The sequence below is a fragment of the Glycine max genome, chromosome 7, assembly GCF_000004515.6.
Source record: "Glycine max cultivar Williams 82 chromosome 7, Glycine_max_v4.0, whole genome shotgun sequence".
Taxonomy (NCBI): domain Eukaryota; kingdom Viridiplantae; phylum Streptophyta; class Magnoliopsida; order Fabales; family Fabaceae; genus Glycine; species Glycine max.
Genome location: NC_038243.2, coordinates 11,414,704 through 11,435,885, shown reverse-complemented (window position 1 = coordinate 11,435,885; position 21,182 = coordinate 11,414,704). Strand labels below are relative to the sequence as shown.

The 21,182-nt window shown below is 31.9% G+C and overlaps 1 protein-coding gene and 1 pseudogene across 1 annotated transcript; one reads left to right on the top strand and one right to left on the bottom strand.

Moving 5' to 3' along the window:
- The first annotated feature begins 1,017 nt into the window (after positions 1 to 1,017).
- Positions 1,018 to 2,900, top strand: LOC100306034 (uncharacterized). Its single transcript, NM_001249612.2, is given in 3 exon segments — positions 1,018 to 1,392; positions 2,162 to 2,457; positions 2,733 to 2,900. Coding segments are annotated over 3 exon segments (705 nt in total). The 5' UTR covers positions 1,018 to 1,082; the 3' UTR covers positions 2,832 to 2,900.
- A 4,758-nt stretch (positions 2,901 to 7,658) lies between these two features.
- LOC100812788 (UPF0481 protein At3g47200-like) lies at positions 7,659 to 9,050 on the bottom strand (annotated as a pseudogene).
- Positions 9,051 to 21,182: the final 12,132 nt, after the last annotated feature.

Genomic DNA, 21,182 nt, shown 5'->3' with positions numbered 1-21,182 from the left:
ATTCAATAAATTTTTAATTATTACGAATAAATATTACCACTAGCATATACTCTATTTAAATTCAAATGTGTAAATTATGAAATATTATATAAAAAATGCACATATTTATTTTCTCAAAAGATATCTATGTACTTGTGAACTGTTAAATAAAATACTTATAATTGATAGTGATGCACAGTAATTTATCTATATACGTTTTTTTTTCTTTCTCTCAAGTAGCTAGCTGATTGGACGACGTCAACATTAGTCAATTTGTTGAGCTTTCAAGTTTCAACAAGTGAAAGTGAGAACAATGGATTAAAAAGTCATAAATATATTAGTATGATGAGTGATATAATACATTCTTAAATATTTTTTTTATAATATTTTTACAAGTTATTTTTTTAATATACTTTCTAATAAACTATTAATTAAATAAAAAACAAAATTCACGTAATTTTATGATTTTAAATAAATTTCAATGAATAATATAAAATGTGTTAAATGAAAAAATTATTAAGTAATTTTGGATCTTTAAATATGCCCTGATTATAAGTGATCTTTGTGTGATACATATCCAAATTTTTTAATTTATAAAAGAAATTAATAACAATTAATTAAGGATAATGTAAAAATTAGTTAAAACTATGATGATTCTTGAATTATTAATTTGTCTTGTATTATTTAATATTTTTTAATAATTAAAGTATACTACATAATAAGAAACAATTGCAGGATTTTTTTTTTTCTGAAACGAAAAGTATGTATACAAGGAAAAAAAAGTTATTCAATAATCTCGGAAATCCACATGTCATAGTGGTAAAAGTCCACGTTGGACACAGAATCCAGCATGTCATGGTGCAGCACAAATCATGGAGCATGATTGGCCAAGACCACATCCAACTTATCCAAGTGGAAAATAATGAGATAAGGCATTCTCATGATCACACACACACCCATCATGATCCCCCACACCAACACTTGTAGCCACAAAACCAAATTATAATATTTCATGCTTCTCTTTCACTCTTGTCACATTCCACAAAAACGAAGTACTACTACAAGGGAAGAAAAACTTAGCTACTAAGGAAGGATCAAAGAGAATGGCTCAAGCAATGGCATCAATGGCTGGCTTGCGTGGTTCCTCTCAGGCTGTGTTGGAAGGTAGCCTTCAGGTGAGTGGCTCCACACGCTTGAATGTGGGGAGTGGAAGCAGGGTGGCCTCAGTCACACGTGCAGGGTTCACAGTTAGAGCACAACAACAACAAGTGAGTGGTGAGGTACAAAGCAGCCGTAGGGCAGTGCTTTCACTTGTTGCTGCTGGTTTGGCCACTGGCTCTTTTGTTCAAGCTGTGCTTGCTGATGCCAAATCTATCAAAGTTGGACCACCTCCCCCACCTTCTGGTGGATTGCGTATGTGTCTCTCTCTCTCTCTCCCTCCCTCTTCTCTTACAATTCAATTCAATCCATTTTGAAGAAATGATGATTAGTTGAGAGTGTAAAAATCTCTACTGATAGTGCATGAAAATTGATCTCTCTCTCTCTCTTGCTGATTTCTTTACAGAACTTGGAAAATAATTTCTTTAAAACTGAACTTTTTCAAATTTGTATTTAATTTTGATTTGATTATTCATGCGACTGATTAGTTTAGATTAACTCCTTTTTGCCTTTTATTTCTTAATTGATGTACATGTGTGCAAATGTCTATGCAATGATCATAACTTGTCTAGTGAAAATCATTAATGGGTCATGGATGTTGCATTAAAAGACGAGGGCTTGAGGGAAGAAACATGGAAATTGGGGTAGAGAAGTTTTGAGATAGAATTGAAATTGGTTTTAGAGGGAAAGATAGGAAACCAGCAAAAATCTGAAAAAGGGGTTTTGTGACATAGTAGTAGTATTGTACCACGGGACAGCAAGTTTTGAACAGAAAATAGGTCGTGCATGTTGCATTATATGATGAGAGAAGAAAAATAGAAATGGGGTGGAAAAGTTTGAGGTAGAATTGAGTTTGATTTTAGAGGTAGATTTCATTTATGATAAAGGGTTAGAGGCAAAGACAACGAAAACAAAAGAAGAAAAGAAAGAATTCTTGAAGTGGGGTTGTTATTAGGGACATAAAGAATGTAGTTTGAAGATGTTATAATTATAACCATGGTGGGTGTGTTATGGAATATGGCAGCTGGAACGTTGAACTCAGATGAAGCAAGAGACCTTCAGCTGCCATTGAAAGATAGGTTCTTCCTTCAACCATTGTCTCCTACTGAGGCTGCACAAAGGGCAAAGGAATCAGCCAAGGAGATTGTTGGTGTTAAGAAGTTGATTGAAAAGAAGGCTTGGCCATATGTTCAGAATGATCTGCGTCTCAGGGCTGAGTATTTGCGCTTTGATCTCAACACTGTCATTGCTGGAAAGCCTAAGGATGAGAAGAAATCACTCAAGGAACTCACTGGCAAGCTCTTCCAGGATATCAGCAATGTAAGTCGAAACACAGAAAAAAAAGAGGAGATAATTAATTAACCCCATAGTGCTTTAGGTAATTTTTGGTCTGTTCTGCTATTAGAGTTGAAGTTTCTCCTTGGTAATCTACACAATAAAGTTAGCATTAAAGATAAACATAGATTATCAAGGTGAAATTCTAATTCTAATTGGAGAACAGTACCAAAAGTACTTAAGGAAATGCATGCAAGTTTTGTCCTTGTTAGTATTTGAGATTAGAGTATTAATGAAAGTAGCTAATTTTTGTTTCACAGCTGGATCATGCAGCAAAAATTAAGAGCAGCCCAGAAGCAGAGAAGTACTATGCTGCTACTGTATCTTCTCTGAACGATGTCCTTGCCAAACTTGGTTAATGTGATTAATTTCTTGCTTTCTTGTGTAAGCTTTGTGCATCATTTTCTCAGACACTTTGTTGACTGATATTTTAAGAAAATCAAATGATGAGGGAAAATTTTCTATAAATAAGATCAATATATCTAGACGACTTCTCTCCTGCATGTCCAAAACTGAAAGGTAATTAAGGGGTAATGTAATTGTAGAAGTTAGAAGTTTAATTATAATTTCCTGAGCACAAAACTAGAATAGTTATAATGATACTATAATCTTAGTACACAGTATTTGGATCATATGGTCCTATAGTCTTATTTTTTATTTGAAGGAACACAAGGTGCAGCATGAAGGATGAGCCAAAATTGGAGAAAAATGATGGAAGTGACAAGAAAAAAAAAAGCTAGCAGTATATTAATAAGCTTAGTTGGAACGCTAGGTGTGTCTACAATGAAGCCAACCTCGATATTGCAAGAGCGTAAAACATTCTCAAATGATAAATATAGATTGTTTTACAAATTATGGACCAGGTAAAACAACATTTTATAATGTCATACGTGCCGGCTACTCCCTCTTCAAGCTGTTAATCCTTCATACTAAACATATTTATATTGCTCATCGATCACGCATATTGCATTGATTCCACCCCATCCACGCAACATTGAAAGCCAACAGAGTGACTCCAGAACTGTTATGAGTGATACAATTTTGAAAATCTGCATAATTAGCACAGACCCTCCTTATATAGCCCCTTTTACATCATTAGTAATGGCTTTAAAACACTCCAATGTTCCTGATGTAAGGCAGCTGTTCAGTATCCCATGCGATTCCTTTCAAGTCCAAGTTGAGCTCATCCCTTAGCTAGACAGCTGATAGGATTGGATACACAAACCCCTTTGTTCTAGTCTTCAGCCAATTCCACATTGATAATTTGGCAGCTTCCAGAACCAAACTTGAACCATAGGAATTGTTGGCACAATGGCCAGGGCGACTCAAGGACTTGAGAGGCCTAAAGCAAATTTAAGAATGAGGCCTTTTATTTACTCATAAAATAGTTTATTAAAATTATCATGGTTAAATAGTCACTTTTGTTCCTCAATGTGTAATTTGTTGATAAATGTATCCCTTAAAGATGAAAATACAAAATTTAGTCCTTGAAAGTGTAAAAAGTGCGACCATTAACTTTCGTTCGTCACCGTTAATAAAGTAGACTACGTGGTACGGATGAATAAATTTGTCACTGAAATGATTGTCAACGTGGATTGCCCATATAAGGGCATATTTGTCATAATATTTTTTTGACTTTTCGTCTTCCCACTTCGCTGATAAATGCGTCCCTGAAAGATGAAAATACAAAATTTAGTCCCGAAAGTATAAAAAGTGGGATAAATATATTCGAATATTAATAATAGATTGTGACTAATTATTATTATTATTATTATTATTATTATTATTATTATTATTATTATTATTATTATCATGTGTTTCTAATTTACTGCTTCTATTTGTTTAGTACTTATGCAATATATTTTTATTATTTTGATTTTCTTGTCAAACCTTAATTTTTGCTTTAAAAAATTTATCTTGTATCTTATAATTTTATCAAATTTCAACTAAAATTTTTCACTTTTAATCTTTAAAATTATTCCATATCTCAATTTCAACTTAAGTACTCTTATATTTAGAATAAAAATAATATGTCAAGTGTTTTATTTAAAATTAATTTTTCAGGCTTTTTGTGATGCAAAATTATCGATTAAATTGTTGTTATTAATTTCATTTAATATTTCTTTTTTAATAGGCAATAATGTCAATCCGTTCAATCTTTGTTGAGACATTGTTGGTCTTGAGTAAGTTTTTATTATTTTTAGCTTTGAAGAACTCTTTTCAACTGAAGCAACTGATACGAGTATCGTTAACATTATTCTATAAGTTATATATGTATTTGGAAAAGAATTTATTCTTTTTATATAATTAAGAATATCAATTGGTTTATCATTTTCCAATCCTATAATTTCCTTTAAAATATTTAATTTTGAAAATAAATCTAATCTATCAACATCTAACAAATTATCATGTTTCAAAGAATCATTTTTGCACACCCTAATGTTTTTCTTTCATATTAGATCCATTATCATATCATTGTCCCCTAAGGTCATTAATATCAAGTCTAACAATTTTTAATTCATCTATAATAGCATCAAAAAGACCTTTTACACTTGTATCATATACTTTTAAAAATTCTAAAAAATACTCATTAACTTGTATTGGAGTTGATGAAATATCCACACACTTTAATACAAAAAACATTTTCTCTTGATGACTTATATCTGGAGTACAGTCAAGTATGATTGCATAATATTTCGCATCCTTAATTTTTTTTATAATTTTTGTTTTGATTTCGCTTGCTAATAGATTTATCAACTCATTTTGTATATTATACCCAAGGTAATGGTTGTGAATTTCATCGTCTTTAATTCAACGAATATGTTCTTGCATGATTGGATCAAATTTTGCAATCATTTCAATTAGACTTAAAACATTTCCATTAGCTTCTTGGTAGATCTTTTCATTTTTTCCACTGAAGGCTGTTATTTTTACCAAGGGTTTCAACAACTGCAATAATTCTTAACAACACATTTCTCCAATGTTCTCTATCTCTATTTATTTGTTCTTGAACATGTTTGTCTATTGTTTTATTTTTTACCAATCTCATTTCCAAATCAATCCATGCATTCATGTTAGTAATATGCTCATTCGTTATTTCATGACTCTTCAACTTAGCACTAAGATTTCTCCAATCTTTACTACCTTTGTTAGCTAGTTTACTTGTACAAGAATCAACATTAAATAATTTGCAACAAAAAGAAAAGACTCTATCCAAATCTCTAGAATAAATTAGCCATTTTCTTTCATGTTTCTCTCCATTAGGAAATTTTTGAATGTAATTTGATGAAGAAAAGTGCCTAGAATATTTATCCTTTGGGAAATCCATATCAATAACTTTAATAGGGTCCTTATCTACTAATAAATCTCTCAAAGTTGTATCAATATTCTTTCATTGACTTGGATCATATATATTTTCAAAAGTAGAATCATCTAGTCTCCCAATCTCCTCCTCGTTATCATGAGTTTGAGAATCAGAATTATAATTATCCTCATCACTAACTACTTCTCTATTGTTGCTTTCACCTATATCTAAATTGTTATCTTGTTCATTCAAAGATCACCCACCTATATTTTCTAATTCATTTTTATCATCTATTTTTATAAATTTATCCATAGCTCTTTTTTGTGATGCAATTAAAGCCTCGACTCTTCTCTTTTTCTGAAGTTTTGAATAACCTGATTCATATTTTCTAGTTGACATACTTATTATATATATATTTGTACGAAATTAAAAATTATAATATATAAAACACTACAAAGATGAGTATATAAAATAAGAATGAGCTAAAAAAATAAAACCTGATTCTGGTTGTCAAGAAAATGAACTTGATCGTAGTATCTTGAAGTCTCAAGTCTCTTTCTCTTCTTTGGTAAGTGCTTAAACTTAATTTCCAAATTTCAACCTTTTTGTTAAACCTGCATAAATTATTTTGAGATTAATCATTATTCATTAATAAAACAATAAAAAATAATCTTATTTTGAGATCAATCTCGCAATTCATCAGGATTTGGGGTAGAAGCTTAATAATATATATAAAACTTATCATTTGTCAATACAATAATATGACTATTACTGTATGTATAAGATTTTAGATTATTAAATTAACACTTTTCAATAGAAAAGACAATTATAATTTGATAAAGGAACATGTAAGTATGTAATAATTATCAACAAAAGAAAATTTGAGTAAATAAGAGTACAATAAGTTCTATTTTTGGCTTTTACCTGATATTGACACACTCAAAAGGAAGAAATGCCAATTGTTCCCTCTACTCTCCAAATAGAGACACATGCACATAAGTGATGAGAATAAATAAATAGGTATTGAGGAGCTATTGGCTAATGTGTCAAAGTGAAACAATAATCAAGTAAACTGAAGAAGCAGGTGAGAAGACAAAGAAGTATGAGAGACAATGAGAAAAGAAGACAGAATTAGAATTGAATAGAAAGAGAATAGAAATAAAAGAATTTTTTTTGGATTTCTTTAACTATTAACTATTAAATCTCTTTTTTCTAAACAAAGCTATGATATTGGTGAAGAGTTGTTGCTCATTAATTGTTACTTATAATACCAATAAAAAGATGAACAATTACTTATAATATTTTAATTAAAATTTATTTTTAAATATAATTTTACAATAATTTTTTTTGAGGTATATTAGTATTAAAAAAAATTGAAGTCTTTTTCTGGGGGGGCCTGAAGCCCTTACTTGGGCTGCTTGAGCCTTAAGCTGGCCCTAACAATGACTTCCCCTAACCAAAGGGTCATGCAAAAAAAGAGTATATTGGCCTGATACAGCAAATTAATGAACATTTTGTATATCATTTCACAAAAGTACACTCACGTGATACATTACTGGCTGAAGTGCTGAACAATGATGCAAGGAAAGGAAGTAATTAATTAAAGGGTTAATTAACTTTTTAATCCCTTGAATTTTCATATTTCAATTTATAGTCCTTCACAATTTTTTAGTCAACTTTTAGTGGATGCAATAGAAATAAACAATGGACTAAAAATGGGCAAACAAATTTAGAGGGATTAAAAATGTTGAAGAAAAATTAATGAAGGACTAAAAGTTGTTAAAAACTTTTGAAAGGCTACAAATTAGAATATGAAAAAGTTTAAGGACTAAAAACTTAATTAACCCTCAAATTAAAATACAACAACAAACAGTTGGGTGTTTTAGATGATATAAATTGGTAACACAAGAAAGTTGATAATAGCAAATAAGAAAATAACAACACCAACAACAGTAGAGCTGAGTCTCCAAGGGTCACGGAAGTACACTGACCTTAACATACCCATAAAATGCTTCCAACAACAATGGTGGTGATAATTGAGCTTCCTTAAGGTTTTGCAAAAGCAATTTCAATTCATCACAACATGCTTACAAAGACCATTTATCAAGTTCATGGTGGCTGCCAAGTTCATGGACTATGATTCTTTGTCAACCAACAACTCCACATCCTCTTGTGTGTGAACCAGTGACTAAATTAGAGAAACATAGTTGCATTTGAGAGGTTGGTCTGAATAGTGGCACTGCTCCAAGGCAATGAGGTTCCTTAGGACACATTATGTTGTTTGGAGTACTTTCAATTGAGGGATTTGCAAACGAGCTTTGACACATATGGAGCATGGTATGCTGCAGCCTAAGCATAGATACCAAATCAAAATTGGAACCTTCTTAAACTTTATCTCTAACAAGCTCCTGGGATGCACTTTCTCAATGCTAACCCCTGCCTCATTCAACTTTGTTGCAGTCTTAAGGACACATTCATTTTTACCACAAGGGGTGAAATGTTCTGATGACATCCACTCCTTGCCATGAACTTTTTCCAGAAGGCAAAAAAGCCTTACCAAATTAGTGAAGTGCTTGCAAGATTCGAAGTTCTTGACCATCTCTTTATTTGGATCACTTGTTGACTTGTGTGGATAGTAGTCTTCAAAGTAGTTAAATACAAGCTCGAGAAAGCTAACACTATTGTTTAACTCACAAACCTTTCTATATAACTTATCTAAGACAAAAATTGGAGGCTGATTTTCAAGTAGTAACTGGTTTCTCTTGATGCTCTTGCAAATCCATGATGTGCTGAACATGTAATCATTTTTCTCATTTTCTCAAAAACAGCTCCTAAATGAAGACCTAGTCTAATAACAAGATCATGTCCACAAACTCATCATTACTAATGCTATCTGGCTCTAGATCTGAATAATTGTGGTGAATCTTCTCAATGTTTTCATTGAGGAAGGCTTTATATTTGGCCAAAGCCTTTTTGGTTGTCACACGTTCTCAGAAAGCAAGAAAATACCTTTGCTTCAGTTTATGCATTGGCTCTAGTTATGCTTTGTTTGTGGTGAAAATGGCCTATTGAGATCAAAGTGGTGCATAGGCTTCCCTATTATTCAACTTTCTGAGACTGGAAGGAACCTTGTAAATGCATAACACATCATGCAATAAATCACTTGATACTGATACAACTTTTTGTGCTCAATTTCTCTAGGAATGCCAATTATGTGCTCAATCTGGGGTTCTATTTCAGGTACTGCGATGTAACTAGGAGCAGAGGAAGCCATTAATATTGAAACAATTTCCTGTTTCCTCTAAACTAATCAACCTATGATAAATCACTTGTTACTGATACAACCTTGTGCCAGAGCACTTGCCTTTAATTCTAACTTTATATGAAAACAAAAACATTAAAAAATTACCAAAGAAGTTAGCACAAAAATTTCCATGGAAAGATATCTCATTCACAATTTATCAACTACAACAATGGAAAAATCATGACTTGGAACACAAGGTACAGAGAACCAACCAACAAATCTCTATTACATTTGCGCTCAATAATCCATGTTTTGTTAAATAAGCACTATATCATGAGATAATTATTACATTTGAGTTGAATTCAACTCACTTCCATAAGCTAACTCTAAGAGAAAATGATTGTCCATTTCTTACAAGGAATATTCCGACATATTCCTAATCAATGTGAGAAATTTTAACAATAACAAAGGAAATCAAAATATGTATACAAACCCAAAAATTGTTTTTCAATTGAAAATTAAACCGAAGAGAAACTGCTAGTTATAGATTTCATACATTTATATTCAATGAATCTATTACATATTGTAAGGATCTTAGAATCTATGATTCCCTCATACAGTTTGAAAGTAAGTAAAACTTACCTTGATTCATGAAAGACATAAGTTCTTCAATCTTTTTTGTCCTAATCTATCTCTTTCCTTCTTTTATTTTCCTCTCACGTTCTTGATAGGTAATTAGAGGGAAAAAACTCTCATGGCAGAGATAGAACCCTTTGCCTTTTATTAACAAACTTTCATCAAGTTAGTTATCAGAAGTTTACTAACTTCCCATAAGTTTATTAACTTCCCATATTTGCCAATAGGTCCCTTTATTTTATTAAATCAAGTTTAGGCCCTTAATTCACATGAGTCATATTATCATGTTATTTAATATATTTTTTCTAACATTCTCCCACTTGACTCTTGTGATGCCATAACACTTCATGATTTAATAATTACATAAATCATAATGTGCATTGAAAGACTTTAGATAAATTGGCTCCATCATTAATCATAATTAAAGATAAAAAACAATAAGAGTCATGGCGGTTACATGTCATTTAATCAACATATTCCCTTCCATGTACTACTATATTATTCTTCTCTTTAATATGACTGTAAAATGAGAAGTTCATAATGGGTTCAAACAAAAGTCATTCTTTCATTAACAAAAACATAATATGTTTTCCACATCATAATTTGCATGCATATACACATAAAGTAGAAAACAAAAATTTCAGAAACTTACACAATAATGAGCTCAAAGTGTCAAATAGACATTAATAATAATAATAATAATAATAATAATAACATTCAACATTCACTAGCAGACATAATGCCCTTATTCACTACATGACCACTAAATACTTTGGGCGGTAACCCTTTTGTTAAAGGGTCAACAATCATTAGATTAGTGCTAATATGTTCTGTTGACACTCTATGTTTCTGAACTTCTTTAACGACAAAGTATTTCAATTTCATATGCTTAACACCTTTAGAATACTTGTCATTTTTAGAAAAGAAGACAGTTGCGGTATTATCACAATAAATTTTCAGCGGCTTGGCAATACTGTCAACTACTCCAAGTCCTGAAATAAAATTATGCAATCAATTAGCCTGAATTGTGGCCTCAAAGCATGCCACAAATTCAGCCTCCATGGTGGTTGCAACAATGAGTACTGACCGCTTTGCACTTTTCCTGAAATCGCTCCTCCGACTAAAAGATATATATAACCAAATGTAGACTTTCTTGTATCTATACAACCAACAAAATCTGAATATGTATATCCAATTCCCTCAAGATGACCAGATCTCCTATAAGTAAGCATGTGATCCTTTGTCCTTTGCAAGTATCTTAAGACTTTCTTTGAAGCTTTCCAATGATCCAATCCTGGATTACTTTGGTATCTACCAAGCATACCAACTGCAAAGCTAATATCTAGCCTTGTGCATGTTTGAGCATACATCAGACTCCCAAAACAACAAACACATAAGGGATATTTTCCATCTGTTTCCATTCCAGATCATTCTTTGGACATTGCATGAGACTAAATTTGTCTCCTTTCTGTATTGGAATGGGAGATGCTGAACATTTATCTATTCTAAATCTCTCTAAAACTTTATTAATATATGATTTCTAAGACAAGCCTTACAGTCATTGTGATCTATCACGAAATATTTCTATTCCTATCACATAGCCTCCCTCACCCATATCCTTCATTTCAAAGTTGTTAGAGAGAAACTTATTAGTCTCACTTAATAGACCAAGATCATTAGTTGCTAGCAAGATGTCATCAACATACAAAATAAGAAATATAAATTTGCTCTCACTGACCTTCAAATATATACATGTTGGAATAAGTGGCCTCAGAATAATTAAGAATGGGGGAGGGGGGCGGTTGAATTAATTATGAATGTGTCTTGACTAATTAAAATTTATCCTTCTTAATGTTGCTAGATTCAATTAGGCTTTACTACTAAGTTATGAGAAAGTAAGGAACAAAAACAATAACCTAGACAAAAGTAAAGCGAAAATAAAAAGTGCACAGAGGAAAAGTAAAGAGCGTAGGGAAGAAGAAAGCAAACACAAGTTTTATATTGGTTCGGCAACGACCCGTGCCTACATCCAGTCCCCAAGCAACCCACGGTTCTTGAGATTTCCAATAACCTTGTAAAATCCTTTGCAACATACATGTAGTTTATTATTTTGCCCTACATCTCATTTATCCCTTACTCTCAAATCACTTCTTGACATTTAGAAGCATCTGGAAACGCAACTCAATAGATTGACGTCTGAGTGACAGTATAACTAAGTTTTTTTAATCTATAAATATTAGTGATTAGTTTATTAGTTTTTTAATTAAATTAATATTTTGGTTTTTTAATTTATTATTTCAGTTTAATTTAATTTTTTAAATTTTTTGTTTAATTTGATCTTTTATTTTTTAAAACTAATTCAATTTGGTTATTTAATTTTATTTAGATTCAATTTGATTCCTCTAATTTTTAAAATTGATTTATTTTTTTAAAAAAATATGTATTTTATGATGGTTTAAAACCTCTTAGTAACGATTTTGAACTGACACAAAGTGTAATTTCTTACGATTTGGATTGAAAGATTAAATTGAATCGATTTAAAAAATTAAAAAAAATCAAATTAAACCTAAAAACATTAAAAAAATCAAATTAAAACTAAATAATAAATTAAAGAATCAAAATACTAATTTAACCTTTTTGTTAATGGAAAATTTAGGCTTAATTAAGTTTTTATACCTGGACAATAGGTCATTTTCAGATTACTACCTAACATTCATTTTGTTTTTTAAACATGTACCTGAAAAAAAAATATTTCATTTTACTAATTCATGATAGTCCCCTTCCATTAAGTGATGATGTGATAGACAGAGTGTTACGTCATCGCATCTTTGCACTGACACATCAACGCCACGTCATTACCTTCTTCCCCTTCTCCTTCTTCCCTTTCTCCTCTTCTCCAACGAAAATCGCCACCATTGTCGATCATGCTATGCCACCACCGCGTCGTCCAACCGAGTAAGGAAGCCAAAAAATAACAGTGTCAGTTTTGGGTACAGAGTGAGGAAGCAAGCAACAAAAAATTAAATGGAAATAAAAAATTCTTTGATTTATGTTAAACCCACTTTGTCCCTTTCTTTAACCCCTTCTCTTTTTTCTTCAATGAACAATAAACTCAACATAAAATATTGAACCCACAACAGATAGATAATCGGGAAAAAAATTGCAAATGAGATTCTGAGACCAGATATGGCATTAGAAAAAACTTTTGAAAAGAAAAAAAAAAGATTTGCAAAGTGAAAAAATGATGAAGATGGCGTGTTGGAAGGTTGCTTGTGCGAAGGCAGAGACGCGGGGGAGTTGAAGCGGGGGAGGCATGCAATAGTCGCATATGTCATCTCACACAGTGGTTGCCGTAGCCAAGGGTGGTTCAAAATCTCCCACGCTGTCGCAACTCACCACCTACATCATGCTTCATTCTCATGGGAACAATTAACACATGCATAGAGTTGTTACATCGATGTGATGAATAAAGAGTAGAAGTGGTAAGCAAACCCAAGTTCCCCATCTTCATCATCTCACCCCAATTGCTCTAATTTCCTATCAACTTCTCTTCGAATTGGATCCAGCTTAAGTAAACAACAATATTTCATTTTATTTTTTTGTGTTGCTCTTGGTCCCGCTTGAACTTGTGGAAGATATTGGTTCTTGCATTGTTGGGGTGATTGAGCTGGAAAGAATGGGGGTGATGGCATTTTAGGTAGAAAAAAATATCAAAAGGTACCTACTCTAAGGGGAGAAGGTGTTGGACGGCATGATGGTGGCAGTGGATGACGGTGGTGGTGTAGCATGGTCAACGGTAGTGACATGGTGGTGGTCGTTTCCATTGGAGAAAGGGAAAAAGGTGATGGCATGGTGTTGAGGTGTTAATGATAAGGCTTGATGACATGACACTCTATCTGTCATGTCATCACTTAACGGAAGAGGAATAACAGCATGTAGTAAAATGAAACATAAATTTTTTTCAGGTACTTGGTTGGAAAAAAATGAATATTAGGTAGTAATCTAAAAAATATATATTTTCTAGGTATGAAAAACTTAATTAAGTCAATCTAAAAATAGTCTATTTTCTAGGTATGAAAAACTTAATTAAGTCAAAAATTTAAGCAATGAGTTATTTTGAAATCTAAAAACGGTCTGTTTTTGTTTACCTTTTGCCATTGAATCAACTTTATATTTCCTTGTCACCACAACCTTTGAAAAATTGACGTTGCTATCATTTGAGTTATTTTGAATATGAAAATTATATTATTTTTTAGTTATATAAAACGTGAAATAATCATGTAGTTCTAGTAGTGACAATTTTTCGTTTCCATAAGCGTTGAGTTTCATATAGCAAATAAAACTACTGGCTTTTTTGGCTTGGCTTGCTCTTTGGTTGCATTTTATTTATTTAAGGGTATTATTTCAAAAGGATCAAGTTTCCCAATTTCCCCACCAATTCCTAATAATGAAATTCTCATCGAACATGCTAGTGTTGTTGGGGTTGGATGACGTTGTAGGAGATGAGATCATTGAATTCAGTCCCAAGAGTTAACTAAATAACCTTAATTTAGATAAGAATAATAAGCTCATTGTCTAATTTTATAAAAATGGCTTGTAGGGATTCAATCAATCAACCTAATTTGATTTTAATATTCGATCATCAATCCTAACCACATGCTTTCTATCCATGTAGAGAGAAATTACTACATAAAGATGAATGAAACCCATCGTGTTCTCATACTCAAAATCATGATGAAAACTAAATGCAGAAGCGTACTTGGATTAGCCATAATGGAGTGATGAAAGTTTGATGAGGATCAAGATTGGTTTTATGATCTTCCAAATGTAGAGAGCTTTATGTTCTTCTGTGTATTTTTTCTTTTGATGGGGATAAAGAGAAAAAGAATTCAAATTGTACGTTCTGTCACTTCTCTCTACAAATGGGGATCATAACCTCTAGTATTGGTAACTGTCATCAGTTACCCCAAATTTGATCATTATAATTTGGCCCTCATCAAATTATAATATCGCTAATGGTATCTGCGCAATTAGCCTTTCATACCATATATATGTCCTTAGCCATAATTTTATATTGATTAGACCACTTTAATATTTTGGCTAATAAAATAATGGCCCTAACTCATTCAATTATGTAATATATATATATATATATATATATATATATATATATATATATATATATATATATATATATATATATATATATATATATATATATATATATATATATATATATATATATATATATATATATATATATATATATATATATATATATATATATATATATATATATATACAATATATATGTCGTTACCCATATATATATATATATATATATATATATATATATCTATATATATATATATATATATATATATATATATATATATATATATATATATATATATATATATATATATATATATATATATATATATATATATATCCTTACAATCCTTATGAATGTGTTAGACTTTATGAGCTCAAAATTTGTCATTACATGTCTTGAACATATTCAAAAAATATTGTCCATTGATTACATCTGCACATAGAACCAAAACAATTTTCATTGTATCAATCACAACTAAACCCATCAATGATTACTAATACTGACAGAATCAAATGACATAGACTCATCATGAAATATGTAGCATGAAAATTACGTGAAAATGGCATGTACACGTCTATTTTCAACTGGTCCTACTTTACCTCAATGAGATCATTTAATAACCTTAATATACAAAGTGTAATAACAGAATAATAAAACACACACACACACACACACACACACACACACACACACATATATATATATATATATATACACACACATAACCAAATATATCCAAAAGTCAATGTATACATACATAAAATCTAACATAGAACATAAAATACATAAAAGTGACTAACTCCCACTAAACCAAAGATTCCTCGAACGGTAAAACACTCATGTGAGCAACATGCTCATGAAAGACCTTGGGTGGAAGTCCCTTAGTAAAAGGATCTGCTATCATGGAGTTTGTTCATAAGTGTTATATGGAAATTTGTCCACTCTGTACCCTTTCCTTAACAACTAGGAACTTGATGTCAATATTCTTCGACTTGATCGAGCTCCTATTGTTGTTAGAATACAATACAGCTGATTTAATGTCACAATATAACTTAAGTGGTCTTTCAATTCCTTCCACAATTTGCAGTCCTGTGACAAACTTTCTCAGCCATATTCCATGATTTGATGCCTCATAGCATGCCACAAATTCTGCCGTCATAGTTGATGAAGTAGTAAGGGTTTGCTTGGCACTGTGCCAAGAAACCGCACCACCAACTAATATGAATATATAACCTGAAGTGGATCTCAAACTATCTAGGCATCCTGCAAAATCTGAGTCAAAATACCCAGTGATCTCCAACTGATCTGACCTCTTGTATGTGAGCATATAATACTTTGTTTTTTTCAAATACCTCATAACTCTTTTGGCTGATTTCCAATGATCCATTCCTGGATTGCTTAAATATCTGCCTAATATCCCAACTATGTATGCTATATCTAGACACATACATACTTGGGCATACATCAAACTCCCAACAGCTGATGCATAGGGAATCTTTTGCATTTTCTGAATTTCCAAATTTCCTTTTGGGCACTGTTTGAGACTGAACTTGTCTCCCTTAGCAACTGGAGTATCACTGGATTTATATTCCTACATGCCAAACTTTTTAAGTACCTTTTCGATATAACTCCTTTGTGATAATCCTAGAATACCCCGAGATCAATCTCGGTGTATCTGAATTCCTAATACAATGGAGGTGTCACCAAGATCTTTCATTTTAAATTTTCTTGATAGAAATCTCTTGGTTTCACGCAACATACCTATATCATTAGTGGCAAGCATTATGTCATTAACATATAAGACCAGGAAAATGTACTTGCTCCCACTGAATTTGTGAAACACACAATCATCAACAAGATTCATCTTGAAACCAAATGAGATAATTACTTGATGAAATTTGTGGTACCATTAACGAGATGCTTGTTTTAGCCCGTAAATGGATTTTGTCAGTTTGCAAACCATATTCTTTGGATCTCCTGATACAAAGTTTTCTGGTTGTACCATATAAATTGTCTCATCAATGTTGCCATTGAGAAATGTCGTCTTGACATCCATTTGGTGAAGCTCCAAATCATAATGTGCAACAAGAGTCACGATTGTCCTAAAAGAGTCTTTCGATGAAACTGGAGAGAAAGTCTCTTTAAAGTCAATCCCTTCCTTTTAGGTATAGCCCTTCACCACAAGACAAGCCTTATACCTCTCCATATTACCATTGGAATCCTGCTTGGTCTTAAATATCCATTTGCAACCAATGGGTCTTACACCTTCTGGTAATGGGACAAGTTCCCAAACCTTGTTGTCTTGCATGGACTTATACTCCTCATTCATTGCTTCAATCCACTTTTTTGAGTTGGAATCTTGCATGGCTTATGGAAGTTGACTGGGTCATCTTCCATCATACCATTATTTTCCTCATGTTCTTCGAGAAATACCACATAATCATCTAGAATATCACCTCTCCTTTCTCTTATAGATCTCCGTAAAGGTACTGGCTCATGAAGCATAGGTTCTTGAGGATCTTGAGTTTGTTCTTCATGAGCAACCAAATTATCTTGAGTGGGAGATTCAATAACAATATCTTGTAGAGGTTCCAAATTTGCTTTATCAAAAGCAACTATATAAATCGGTTCTGGAATTTTTATTGATTCTTCCTCTAAGACAAAGTCTCTAACCTTATTCTTCCCCCAAACTCAATATCCTCAAAGAATGTGGCAGTTCCTATCTAAAAAATTGTCTTTAATTTGGGATCATAAAATTTATAGCCCCTGGATCTTCCAGAATAACTAATAAAGTAGTTGTCACTGTTCAGGAGTCCAATTTCCTTTCATTTGGCTTATAAGGCCTTGCCTCAGCTGGACATCCCTATATATGAAAATGTTTCAGACTAGGCTTTCGCCCAACCCAAAGCTCATAAAGTGTTTTGGCAGTTGCCATGGTTGACACTCTATTTAGAATGTAAGCTACAGTCTTTAGTGTCTCTCCCCAGAGTGACTCTAGTAAGTTGGAATGACAAATCATTCTTCTTATCATATCCTTAAGAGTTTTGTTTCGCCTTTCAACCACATCATTCATGCTAGGTGACCCCAACATGGTGTACTGTGGGACGATTCCACATTCCTCTAGGTACTTGGCAAAAGGCCCCGGACGCTGTTCACCTGAACCATCATATCTTCCATAGTATTCTCCACCACGGTCAGATCTGACACTCTTGATTCTTTTGTTGATTTGATTTTCAACTTCAACTTTAAATTTTTTGAACACATCCAGAGATTGTGACTTTTCATGTATAAGAAACAGGTATGCATATCTAGAGTAATCGTCTATGAATGATATAAAATATTGGTGACCATTCCATAAAGGTGTACGAAATGACCCACAAATGTTTGTATGTATCAATTTCAACACGTCTGTAGCTCTATATGCACCTAATTTCTTGCTTTTGGTCTGTTTACCTTTAATGCATTCAACACAAACATCAAAGCTTGTGAAATCAATGGAATCCAAGATTTTGTTTAACATAATTCATTCAATTTTATTCTTAGAAATGTGACCTAAGCACTTATGCCATAATGCTCCTGAGTTTGTATTATCAATTCTACGCTTAGTACCACACAATTATGCATTAAAGGATTCACCACCGGAAGCTACGTTATCAAATATAGATCATCACAAGTCAAGAGTGAACTAGTTCCAACAATATTTGAATTAAAAGACAACCTAAACACATTGTTTCCAAATGAAAACAAATAACCTAATTTGTCCAAATAAGAAACTGAAACCAAATTTTGTCTAAATGACGGTACAACAAGAGTGTCTTTCAAATCCAAATAAAAACCAGTACATAATAATAATCTAAAATGCCCTATAGCTTCCTCCTTCACCAATTTATCATCTCTAACATATATTCATCTTTCAAAATCAATTGGCTTCTGGTAGCTTAGGCAACCTTGCATTGAAACACTGATGTTAGTAGTGGCACCAGAATCTAACCACCAAGTGTTTTTGGCTACTGAAGCTAAATTGACCTCAGAACAGACCAAAGTAAGAAACACACCTTTCTTTGCATGTTAAGCATGATATTTGGCACATTTCTTCTTTACATGTCCAGGCTTACTGCAAAAGAAAGAATTGTCACCTTGATTTTGTTTCTTTTGTGTTGGACCCTTAATAGCTTCATTGTTGGGCTCCTCGATTTTTTTTTCTTTTGCCCTTGTCTTTTGAGGTACTTACAACATGAGCACTTTCAGTCCTTTCTTGCTTCAGCCTTTTCTCTTCTTGCACACAGTATGAAATGAGCTCATTAAGATACCATTTCTCCTTCTGACAGTTATAAGAGATCTTAAACTGAATAAACTGTGAAGGTAGAGAAATTAGCACTAAATGAATACGATACCATTTCAGTAAGGAATTCTTTGGCACTAGTTATATCATCTGAAACACTACTCCTAAAGACCTCAGGAATGTCATGCTTAATGATCATAAGACTCATGCGATTTGAGTGAGTGATCCCACTTCTCACACAGTTTCCTCTGTGTGAGGTACTCAAATCCGTAGGAGAAGGGGTTTCTCAATCCTTAATGCAAGGTCAGCCCATAACAATTTGCATGTTTTCTTTCCAGTCCTTAAAATTTGTTGTACCATTAAGAACCCAAACCGAATTCACATTAGCAACAACTAAAAAGATCAAAACAAATAATACAATAAACTCACATAACAGTCATCAATGCATTTAAGTAATGTTATAACCCATCTCAAGATATCTAGTGCACCATTAATATCAAGTCTTTGGACAATGGTATTAATTGCTAGTGAAATCCTTGTTGTGATGTTCAAACATTGATAATAAAAGCATATCAAATAACAAACCCATATTTTGATGTGATTTATCATTCACATGGAAAACCTCATAATTATCACACGTTTAACATCACATGTGTGTATGTAAATTAATTAAATGGTAACTTTCCTTTGGGGCAATCATCACTCATCTAAATAATTACACACATTAACATTTTTTATGAGTAATCTACACGAGAGATGTCACTTTGATCATATCTTGATTCAATTAGTTTATTTAAATGCTAAACAATTAAAATGATATACCGTAACTAAATTTTGAACATTGATGCAACAAATCCAAAAATAAAACATTTATAGAGTAAATTATTTTAACTTTATTTATTTATTTTAAATTTTAGAAGCCCATGATTGTTATTTTAATTTACTACGTCGACCTCTAAAAATAAGAACATGCACAAAGTTATATATATATATATTAATGATGCTCTAGAACCTTCAAATGAGTGGTGCATTTAAATATTATTGGAAGTTATGCTTTAGTATAAGGTAAGATCAAACAACAATATGTAAAATATCTAAATTCATTTAAAATTTAGAATATAGCAGCAGCCTGAATAAATAAAATTTCTAAACATGAATCAAGTATGGGTGACTCTGATACCAATTTGTAGGGATTCAATCAATCAATCTAATTTGATTCTAATAGTCGATCAATCATCTTAATCGTATGCTTTCTATCTATAAAAAACTTCGTACCCCATTGCCCAGAGACTGTTTCTGGATTCGAACCCATGACCAACAAGTCACCAAGGCACACAACTTTACCGCTGCGCCAGGGCTCTATTTAAAGAAAAAATTATTGTATAAAAATGAATGAAACCATCGTATTTTCATACTCAAAATCATGATAAAAACTAAATACGAAAACAAACATATCAAAATTAGGCATAATGAAAAGATGAAAAATTATATACATATATGATCCAAAATTACTAACACGACTCACATATAAAAAAAAAAATGAAAAACAACCTTCTATACCCCGTTAGAATACATGGTCCATAATGGAACATATATTTTATTGGTTCACCGGAGCCTTGGCCGACATACTACTAATTCCCAAAAGATAAAAAGTAACACTGCACATTGACAGGGCATTAATTTTCTCTTGAAGGGTCGAACTCAATTACTCATAATTGATAAAAAAATTTAGTACAATTGAAATTGTGATTTTCCTTTTCAACACAATTTTTTAAATGAATATTAATGAACGAAGTGAACTTAAGTTTTTAAATTGGTCGACAAATGTTAAATGCAAGTGAGAAAATAAAATAGAACAAAATAAAACAAATAGCAAGTGGGAAAGACCACAGGATTATAAAACCGTTGAGAAGACAATCTAATATCTATGGTTTCTTATTCACTATATCTGTAGATAAAAATATAATATTTCTTTCCCTTTTCTGTATAGATATTTTCCTTCGAAAACAAATCTATAGTAAATATTGTCAAATAATAAATATAGACATATATCTTTTCACAATGATTTCAACCTTAAAATATAATCTTCACTATAATTATCCCATATTTAGAATCCTAAATTTCATCA